We start from the raw sequence: 11,499 nt of genomic DNA, 5'->3' as shown, positions 1-11,499 counted from the left end.
TGGCTATGGGTAGCTGCAACCTCTCCCATCTGCTGCCAGAAGAAGCCTCTCTGATGATGACTGGAAAAGACAAATCATTTCTTTAATTTCTTCTTTTAGGTCAGTCATGTTTGGCTCTACCCTAGGTCTCTGGGCTATCTAGTCTCCAGTTCCTGGATATCAAAGCAGTGTAGGACATGGACTTCCTCTCCTGCAGTGGGCCTCAAGTCAAAGTAGACATCAGTTGGCCACTTCCACAAGTTCAGTGCTATAATTTTCCCAGCACATCTTCCAGGCAGGACAGAAAGTCAACAGCTTTATTGCTGGGTTGGTGTCCATGGTTTTCTTTAGGTAGCCAGTTGAGGATCTTCCTGTACCAAAGAGACTAGAATATAGGAGTGACAGCTCCATATAGGCGCCAGCTCAGAATCTCCTTGTTCAATGAGGTATGTAGATGTTGTCCTCAACAATGGAGCTTTGATGTCCACTTGCAGAGAGAAGCCCTCTGTCCTAGCAGCAGCCTGTGTCGTTCAGGGATCTACTTGGGACCCCCTTGGCCAACAACTCAACTGAATGCACCCAAGTCCTGCCACTGGGAACCTTGTTCAGCTGTAGGAGATGGCCAGTTAAGACTCCATATCCCCCATTACTTGGAGTCCTTACTAAGATCACCCTCATAGAATCCAGGAAATTTCTACTGCACTAGATTTCCACTCAGCTCCACAAATGTCCCTTAATTCCATATGACTCTTCCAGAATTCTCTCCCTCCATCCCATCTCCCCTCCTTATCTGATCCCTCCCACTCCTGTCCCCACATACACCCAGTCCACATGCAAAATCTATTTTATTTCCCCATTCCTGGGAGATCCATGCATCCCCCCTTGAGCCTTCTTCTCTACTTAGCTTCTCTGGGTCTATGGATTGTAGCTTGGTTATCATTAATTAATGGCTAATATCTACTTATTCTTTTGCTCACTTTGAGTTTTGCAGTGTATGTTTTCTTCAGTCTGCACGAAGTTCTTTATATCTCAAGCAATCCTTAAAACACCCACATTATTTGATGAGGCAAAACTTGTCTTCAGTGTCAAACAACCCATTACCTTGTGTATTCTTGTGAGCAGGTGCATGATCTTCTGAGTCTTTACTTTCTCATTTCAAAGGAACAAAATCTAGATCATGCAGGCCTATAAAGCCCATTGAGTGAAGTAAAATACATGCTACTTAATTACAATTTTTAATCCCTCTGGGATAATTTGTTTAACCTAGGGCACAACATCTCTATAAGCCATTGCGGACTTGTGAGAGAATGTAAAGGCGTATTTAGTTCTGTCAATTATTATCTTGGTGTCCTTGATAAGCAGTAAATTTGGTGCTAGGGAGATGGTTTGGTAGGTAAAAGTGTTTGCTATGAAAGCCTGATGATATGAGTTTGGACCCATGTAAAAAGCCAAATGTGGAAATATACATCTGTGATGCCAGCAATCCTACAGCAAAACTAGCAACAGAGAAAACTACCTGCAAGTTCATGAGCCAGATAGCTTGGAGTACACATCTTGGACGTAGAAAAAATAAAAAAAAGACCCTTCCTCAAATAAAAGATGGAAGGAGAGAACTGACTCCTGAAAGCTATTTTCTGACCTTCGCATGCACATAACAGCACAGCAATGCAAACCTGTGTATACACACACACACACACACACACACACACACACACACACACACACACACACACACACACACACACACACACACACACACACACACATGCACACAGGCACACATAGATACAGTTTGCAAACCATACTCACACAACAATAACTGTTAAAAATAAGAGCTCATTTCTAAACTGGATGCATCTATGGCATGTTATATTTTTTCTTTCATTATCTTATTTTAAAGAGAATCTGCCAAGATATGTATACAATACAAGTAAACATTTTAATGTGAATAACTGAACCCTATCTGCAAATTAAAGTCCAAACAAAGCAATCAGAACAGAGGAATAATAACATCCAATGATGAAAATCTAATGTATGCTGTATCTCTTCTTGTTTAACAGTAACAGTAAAAATTACGAGCCATTATTATCACTTTAAAATTGCTTATCCAAGTGGCACTGGGGATACTAAACATGCTAATCCCTGGAGAAGGAATTAAGTATTCAGGAAATGCACTTAATCCTTCTTCAAAACTTCTCTTCAACTCCTGCTTCTCCATCTGTGAAACAGCTGTAGCAATCCATGTGCAACTTAATTAATATTGCAGATGTCCAGGGTGTTTGGCTGAGTTCTCTTGGATGAGCAAAATGTTTCTGTTGATAAATGGTGATGGTGGTAACCAAAAGCTTGCACCATCCTACCAGTTTGAATCTGTGCTCAATGAAGGGAACATCTCATTGCTGTGTGAGTCAGCAAATACAGGAGACACTCCAGGCACTGCAGGTCAAGTGGCAAGTAAGCCTCTAGAGCAGAGATCTCAATCTTCCTAATGCTGTGACCCTTTAATACAGTTCCTCATGCTGTGGTGACCCCTAACCATAAAATTATTTCTTTGCTACTTTATAACTGTAATTTTGCTGTTGTTATGAAACATAATGTAAATAATTTTGGAGACAGAGAGTTGCCAAAGGGGTCATGACAAGTTGGGAACCACTATCTACACAGAAGTAGCCTTTTCAGTGTAAATGGACACCTAGCACCTAAGGGCAGGGCAGTTAATGTAGCAAGTCAGCAAATAATCATATCACCATGGTTCACAAGTATTATCTTGGGTTAATATTTGTTGTATAAATTTTCCTAGGGAGATACATTCATACCAGACAGGACATTGAAAATAGTCCCAAAAAATAGATTGTACCATATCCCAGTATGAAAAACCCATGCATTTGTTGGAATTACTTATGAGTGAGGAATTATTTGTAAGAGTGAAGATGACTCATCACAGTTTTGCCTTTGCATCCCCAGGAACAGCACAGGTGACAAATCTCCAAAGCTGCTCCCTGGAGTGCCTTGCACAGCACAGCTGGTAGGCAGCTAGACAGATCAGAAAATCTCTCCTCAGTAGCCATTATTGTTTATGTAACCATGAAGAGAACTTTATGAATCTTATAAGTTTCAGGAACTTCCTCAGACTTAGGAGTTTTTACTTCTTCAGTCTGAGACTTCTTTCAGGATGGAAAACAGTATCTCACTTCTTGTATCTTTAAGATAGTATGATTTTAATAGTCAAGTTCATACACTCTTCAGCTCGTTCACTCTTTCCACTCCCTCTACAGCAATGTCTCCTGAGCCATGGGGGTTGGCAAACAGGTTGACACAGATGTCCCAACCACAGCTGAATACTCAGAAGTTTGAAAAGTAATGAAGGCTTTCCGATTCCAAACTGCCTCAGAATTTATTCACACCAGTCTTTATACCATCTTTACATCTCACACACAATCTTTTCCACTGGAAATATCCTCTGGATTAATAACACTATGAGATGATACTGAACATATTTTCATATGTAGGTTCTATAATTCTATAATTGTCATAGTGACTTTGTAGGCTAAACTTCCATAGACCTCATATAATAGTCAGTAGAAGCATAACTTGTGAAAGTCAAGAGCTCTTCCTGGAGCTCCCAGAACCAGAATGAAACATTTGTTTCTCCTCCACAAGATGCTCAGATTTCTTTAGGTCAGGGATTCTCAACCTTCCTAATGCTGTGAGGCTTTAATACAGTTCCTTGTGTTATGGTAACCCAAACCATAACATTATTTCATTGCTATATCATAACCATAATTTTGCTACTGTTATGAATTATATTGTAAATATCTGATATGCAGCATATTTGATATGCACCCCAAAAGGGGCTGCAACCCATAGGTTTAGAACCAATGCTTCAGGTGTTATGAACAGCATGCAGATCTGTTTCCTTAGAGCTAATGAGTTCTTGTGGGAGCCTGTGGAGAGACCAGCTTCAACCTGCTCCCACCTTTAGAAGGGTTCTTAGGTGGAGGAGAGAGGGATAAGAAAATAACAAAGAAAAAGAGAGACCTAGATGAGAAGAAGGACAGAAACACAGGATAGCCTTGGGAGGGCCTGAGTCAATAACCAAAAGTCACTTCATTTATTCAAAAGGTCTTTTTATAACAATGCCAAGTGGAAGGACAAATGACCTCCCCATGTAGGATCAAAGCACAATGTACAGCCAAGTGCAGACCCTTCCAAACACCTGGTAAACATGCCTGTGGCCAAATCATCTCCTATGCAACCCTGCTGGGTAAAGCAGGCTCAGATCTCTGACCCTTAGTTCTGACTAGGAAGCCTCTGTGGGCTCCCACAGTCCCTCTGTCATTTCATCTCATCAATCAGCCCTCTAGGCTATCAAGTAACTTCAGGAAGGAGAATGTGGATAATCAAAGCTGGGATGGGTAGTAATGAAGGGGAGACCATGAAGTTATTGGAGAAAGGCAAGTTCTAGAAAGTAGAGCTTGACCGAGCAACTCAGGATTTCAAAGAGTTCTAGTGGCCAACAATACTCCAATGTGAGAGCATGAAATGAAGTGAAAAGTAGAAAATATAAAAAACAATAGCAAAATTGTGTGTGTATGTGTGTATATGTGTTAATCATTTAGTTTTTAAACAAATGCATTGCTGTGCATAAATCTGCAAAGAAATAAAGTCTATGGTGTGTATGTGTTTGATCCACTCAAGCACTCAGTCAGCCCTCTTCCAGAAGTCTTCTGTGGCTTACAAAAAGCAAACCCACATTCATCCATCTTTGTTTCCCCACTACACACAGAGCATGGCCTGACCAGTGTCAGACTCTACTGAGATTGTATATTTCCAGGTTTCCAGTGTAGGATTGTGGAAAGAGAACAGGCAGGGTGCAGTGCAGCATCAAGAAGAACATAGGAATGAAGCCAGTGGGCAGAGGAGGACTGGAGGCCCTTCCTCACCTGGCTGTCTTACAGGTAGAGTACGCTTGAGAAAAGTGCATATTACAAAGGTATGAGACACGGGAGCTGTATAATTATCCGAGAAAGTGTCATGGGGCTCCTGGCCCAGGGCTTTTGAACACATGCTTTTTCCTCTGCTCACTAGCCAGCTCTCACCCTCAGGAGTGCTTTCCTTTCGTAACAAGCTGTTTTAATTTATAACCATGTGTCCCTGGTGCAATCCTTTGTCCTGGGACACAAAAGCTTGGAATCAGGTGCCCTCTGAACTCAGACCTGCGACTTTAACAAGATGATGTGGGAGAGGTTCAGCACAGTGTTGGGCATGACATACTAATGCAGTGATGTTCTCTGTGCTGTGGGAATGTAGAGTTTAAACACTGGATTTTCTCATGCACGTGGGACTGATGCACCTGTGACTAAAATGTTGATTTTCAGTTACTGGTTAGGTGTGACCATGGCCTGTAGTAAGTAAGCATGCTGGAAACAGTTGTTGCCATCACAGCCTGGTCTGATCACTGAGCTTCGTGTGCTCTTTGTCTGCTCACTCCTCCCTGTGGCACTGGGCCCACATCTTCTCGAGTGTACTATTCAGGAAAAGCATACTGATGCTTCCTTTGTACATCTGAGCCTTGCTTTCCCTTTGAGACTGCTCAGTCTTCTATGTATAGATTCACCCTGAATTCTCCTTTCCAAGCACTAATGGGTGCTATGTGGTTCTTCTGTGCAATAAAGTTACAATTGCTGCCACACTGGCAGAGCGACAGCATCAGAAGAGAGGAGGAATCCTCAATATACACACCTGCACAGGTGCTACCTTTCAACAGCACTGGAGAAAGCAGGAACAAGGCTCAGTAGGAAGCTTGAGCTCAACCTGGCACACACTGGGCAGTAAACCATGATGCCAGAACAAAACAGCACCATTTGGTGTAGGAATAGGGGCACCTAATTGAATATCAGTTCATGAACTCAAGACCCTTCTGCTTAACCCAGTCATAATCGATTTCATCCTGACTTCAAACAAGTAGTGTGTCTGGTAAGATGGTATAGATTTTTAATGTGTTGTCAAGTGACTTGTGTTAGTATAATTAACTATTGGATTATCTATCTATTTATTCCCTTGGTTACTTTCTGATAATTTCAAGCATGTCTCAAATGTATTATGATCATAACTGCCTCCCCGAGTCTTCTCTTCCAACTTGTGTGGACTCTTTCAACACTTTGTTCATGCTTGTGTGTGCACGCACATGCTCACATAGATGTGCTTATGTTTGGAGGTGGATATCAAGTCCCTTCCCCAGTTTCTGAACAATCTTTTATTTAGTATTTTTACTTTACTTTTAACTATGAGTATATGTTTGAGGGGGCATATGTACACATGTGTGTGTGGATGCCTGCAGAGTCCAGAAGGCATTGGGTGACTAGGATCTGGCGTCATACTCAACCACTAACCACCTCATGTGAGTGCTGGGAATTGAAGGAACAATGGGCACTCCTAACCACTGAGCCTCTTCTCCATCCCCATCACCATACCTTATTGTTGAGAATGGAGCTTGCCTATTTGGCTTGCTAGCCAGTGAGCCCCAGGGATCTACCTGTCTCTGTTTCCGTAGTTCTGGGATTTCAGGTACTCCTGGCTGATTCAAAGGGATGCTGGGGATCTGAACTCAGTCAGGTCCTCATTCATGCACAACAGACATTTTACTCTTTGAGTCACGCCCCAGCCCTGAAGGGTCTTTTTCTAAAGACATGTTTTATGTGTTTCTAATGTATATATCTTATGGATGAAGTTAAGTCTTAAGGAGACAAAATTGCAAAGGTGAAAAGCTGAAAAGCTGAAAAGCTATAGCTCTCACGCTCTGTGTAGCTATGATGTTTATTGTGCAAGACAGGGCAACAGTGCCAAGAGCTCCACCGGTTCAGCTGGAAGTCCAGTGGGCACAGTGTGCAAAGATGTAGTGCTGGCGTCTGATAGGAGGTTCTGAGAACACCAGGAGATTATGAAAAGCTCCCCGAATCTTGTCAGTTTTGTTTTACAAAATGGAGCCACAGGGACCCTTTTAAAACTGTATATGTAAATAATGAATTATGGAATTTTACTTTCAAGGTAATTATAGAAAATCATGATTTTTCTCTCAAAATTTTATTTATTAAGGATAATTCTCTATCCCTTAACAGGAAAAAATAATTACTATCATTATGAATACTCAATCTGAGAATTTTACTTGCTTAATAAATCCTGAAAAATTGAGTTTTTGTAGCTTCTGGATTTTAAATAAGAATAATTCTATCCTGTCCACACAGCCCTTCACCTCTTGTTCACCCTGCTAAGATGGTATATGATGAATCTTTTCTAAGATGTAATTAAGTAGTCTTACATTTTTTGTATTACAGAAGTAATAACATTTTACAGTACATTTTTTTTTGTAATAAAATAGTGAAAGGATGTGAAACTAACCTACAATAATTCTCCAAGGAGTGGTGGACGTTGCCCAATGATAAAGTCCTTGCCACACAAGCATGGTGCTGTGAATTCAGCACACAGATAAAAAGCTTAGCTCAGTGGCATGCTTCAGTAATCTCAGCTTTGAGATGGAGGCAAAAGGGTCCCTAGTGCTTACTGGTCATACAGTCTGCTGAACTGCTGAGAACCAGATTCAGTGAAAGATGGGAGTTGGGGAGGCAAGTCAGTTAGTAAAGAGTATGTTTACCATTTAGAAGGTCTGGAGTTGATCCCAGCACTGTCTAAAAATAAGTACATGGTACACTCTTATAACTGGCAGTCAGGAAATGGAGGCATGAGGATGAGAAGTTCAATGTCTTTCTTGGCAATGTTGTGAATTTAAGAACAGCCTGGGCTCTATGAGCCTCTTTATCAATAATAACAACAACAAAAATGAGGTAGAATGTGATTAATGAAGATATGCAGTGTCAACATAAGACATCCACATGCATATCCAAATGCATCTACGTACTTATCCATGTATATGAATGTACACACACATACACACACACACACACACACACACACACACATACACACACACACACAATCAAGTGTTTCTCCGCTGGATATTTTGACAGACACTTATCACTTTGTTTATACACATCTTCATAAATTGTTTAGATCATGATTTCTTGACTTTCTCTTTCTGGCTTTCAACTAACAGAACCGGGGGACAATGTGCTAAATGAAATGAGGCTGGCATATAATGCCGGATACTGCATGATATCATGCATGGAATTTGTCCAAGTTGATCTCAAGAAAGTTGAAAGTAAAGAACTGAGATGTAAAGGCTAGTGTTGGGACAAAGGCATGGGGATAAAAGGATACTAATTTGAAGCTGGATAAAATAAAGGTCTGGTATTCTATATATGATGATAGTGTGCCAGATAGATTCACGATTTTAATTCATAATTCTTGTGTTAGCTTTCCCTGGGAAGATGTGAACAAGTGTCTCTTCACTCCAGATAGTACATAGAAGACAGAGTAAAGTAAGGATCCCACAAAAGCCCCATGTGAGGAACAAATGAATAGACTACGCTTACTTACAGAGCATTGGCGAGGGGTTAATTAAAGGAGCTTCAGGAGAGGACAGTAGCCTTTCCACCCTCTTATGGATGACAACCCCATGGAAGCCGCACAGAGTCCCCTTCCCTACCCTCTCACTCCCTACATACTCGAGTCTCACAAGGTCACTCCTGGCTGGGGAGGGCAGAAAGGAGTAATGGCTTCACTTCCAGGTGAGGGTCCTGTGACCCTCCCTTCCTCCCTGTCCTTAGGCAGTGTCATAGCCCCATTCACCTTATCATCAGCCTAGCTACCTCTATATTGCAGCATTTGCCATGGCTATGAGGCTGAGCTAATCTCTACTCTGATGAGATCATAATGGTGTGAACATATTATGTGCAGAGGAAACAGGCCACAATAATCAACAAAGTGGCCAATGTTTCAGAATCTAGGTATACTTATTCTGAGGTGAAATTAGACAATGTATGTACACATTGAGAGATTTCATGTTATTACATATATTTACTTAAGTTTATGTCCCAACTAAAGAACTATCTCAGATAAGAATAAATGTCAAAACATAATAATAGTGACTGAAAGTTCTTGCACAAAACCCTAACACAGTACATTATCATCCCAGAACGAGGTATATATACCACAATACTCCTATGTTCAATTTTTCAGTCTCCATACACTGGATATTCTTCTTGACTAGATCCCAAAGAACGTTTGGAATTCTCAGCACAGGGCTCTGGAAAAGACTGAGTTATTCAACCAGAGTCATCATAATAAACAGTATCTCTTTTTCAACTCCAGCTTGGAGCTTAGGATGAAGAGATCAAATGGCTCTAAATGTCAGACTCAAATTAGCAAGAAGGGTAAATCATGAGAAGTTACAGACCAGGCACTGGTCCAAAAGCCTGATGTCGGTACCTGTGGTACTGTTATCCTGTCTCCTTAAACACAGGCTGGCACATAGCTGTTAGAACATGAGCCTGCACCTTTATCCCGGATCACATGACCTGACTCAGGCCACAATTCCCTGCCGCTCTTGCTGGGGCAGAGAATTTAAGAAGCAATCTGTCTGCTACCCCTAAAGGTTATAAAAGATTCGACTATCCATTTGTTCCAAGGATGGGTCCAGGACTCCTCAGAGAGATTCCTTTGTGGAAGCTCTAAATGCTGCTTTCTGTGGAGCTCCTCTGGCCTTTGGCAGCACCCCATACATAGCAGCACATATTTCTCTCTCTCACCATATCTCCTTCTTATTCTTGTGTTAATGAAGCACCTCTCAGGGCTTTAAAGCAAGCCCCTCATTTCCTCTAAGGCCCCAATCATATCTAGTCTCCATTTATTGTATTATTTCTGTTGAATGCTATCCCTTCTGTCTGTAGGCCCAATCATGGCCTTGAGGCTTTCTTACTTCATACATCCCATTGGAGGTTGTTATGTGTCAGCTCCCTTCCAGGACCTGTTGCTGATCATCTCTTCTTTTGTTTGATGATCATTGATGGGAGTTTCTACTTCAGTGTGGTGTGTATCTACTCCCTACAAATGAATGAGTCCTTGTATTCTACTTAGGTTGGTTCTACTCCATGTGCCTCCCTGTAAGAGAGATCTTCAAGATTCCAGGAACTTTCCCGTGAACTGAGCAGCACCAAGGATGCCAAGCAAGAATAACATGAGGAAATACACTGATATTTATTTCTTTCTTCTCTCTGCTTCCAGAATCAGATGTTGCTGACTTTGACGGCAGGAGCTCGCTTTTGTACAGGTTCAATCAGAAGATGATGAGCACCCTCAAAGACGTGATTTCCCTGAAGTTCAAGAGCATGCAAGGAGATGGGGTTCTGTTCCATGGAGAAGGACAACGTGGAGACCATATTACCCTGGAGCTCCAGAAGGGCAGACTAGCCCTGTACCTGAACCTGGGTAGGGTCAAAATTGTGCATATGTACTCATGACTGTTGAGGCCAGAGGTGCAGCTCAGGTGTCTTCCTCTATCACGCCCTCCCCCTTGTTTTTTTGGAGCAGTCTCTCACTGAACTTGTAGCTCACTGATTTTGGTATGTGTGTATGTGTGTGTTGTGTGCACATGAATGTACATGTGTGCATATATATGCACACATATGTGAAGGAGAGAGCAAAACACTAGATATCCCCTCTTTCTCTCTGACTTATTGCCTTGAGACAAGATCTCTTACCAACACAAAAGCTTGTGTTTGGGGTTAGGCTGGGTGGCCAACAAGCTCTTTAAGATCCACCTATTTCTATCATTGGGCTAGGTACTCACAGTCATAGACACATTTTATTTTGTTGTTATTATCATTATTATTAATAATATCATTTTAGGATATGAGTGCTAGGGATTCAAATTCAGGTCTGCAGTTGTTCATATTCACTGATTTTTGCACAAGGTCATTATACCATGCATGCATGGGAGCAACTTTGAGCACATCAAATGGAGTCATTGGAGCACTAAGTGATCTATTTCCTTTGTCTTTACGGGATTAGAAGAGTACTTATTTTCAAATATTTCATCTTCATGCAGTTAGAACAGCACTTACTTTCATTATTTTTTGCCAGAGGTATCATTCTGTGATAAAAGACAATATTTCTATGTAAGGGAAGCTACAATGTAAGTTTTAAATATCTGTTAATGTGCATATTTAACCTGAATTTTTCCAGAACTCAAATTTTTAAGTAACTTAAAAAATTTTAAACATGTACCTATTATATTGAGCTTCTCATATTTGATCTGATTAGGCACATTAAAAAAAAAAAAACTGCCAGGAAAAACACATAATCATTTTGTTCTTCTTAGTGGAAAGTAAAATGTATGAATGGAAAAACTAAGTTGCTAGGCTTCATTTGTTAAGATGGCCTGGCCTGGAAGAGTGAGCTTGGGACCTGGATGGCAGGTGATTTAGTGAAGAGTTCCTTTGCCTCCTTGTGGCAGGATGTCATTTACCTCTGTGGGTGAGCTACTCCCTAGGCTTCCCACACTACCAATAGGTCTACATTCATGGTAGCCTACTTCTCACCCCAGAACAGAAGGGAGGGAGTCTT

At 41.2% G+C, this 11,499-nt stretch overlaps 1 protein-coding gene across 3 annotated transcripts in view; it reads left to right on the top strand.

The window, feature by feature from the left end:
• Positions 1-11,499, top strand: part of LOC118592981 (contactin-associated protein like 5-1-like) — a 934,683-nt gene that overhangs the window by 414,632 nt on the left and 508,552 nt on the right. For all 3 annotated transcript variants that reach the window (XM_036202117.1, XM_036202118.1, XM_036202119.1), the window contains exon 5: positions 10,159-10,362. In XM_036202117.1, the coding sequence (XP_036058010.1) occupies positions 10,159-10,362 (204 nt within the window). The remainder of the gene's footprint in view (positions 1-10,158; positions 10,363-11,499) is intronic.

Source organism: Onychomys torridus, chromosome 11, assembly GCF_903995425.1.
Source record: "Onychomys torridus chromosome 11, mOncTor1.1, whole genome shotgun sequence".
Lineage (NCBI taxonomy): Eukaryota > Metazoa > Chordata > Mammalia > Rodentia > Cricetidae > Onychomys > Onychomys torridus.
This window is presented reverse-complemented; position numbering and strand designations above follow the sequence as displayed.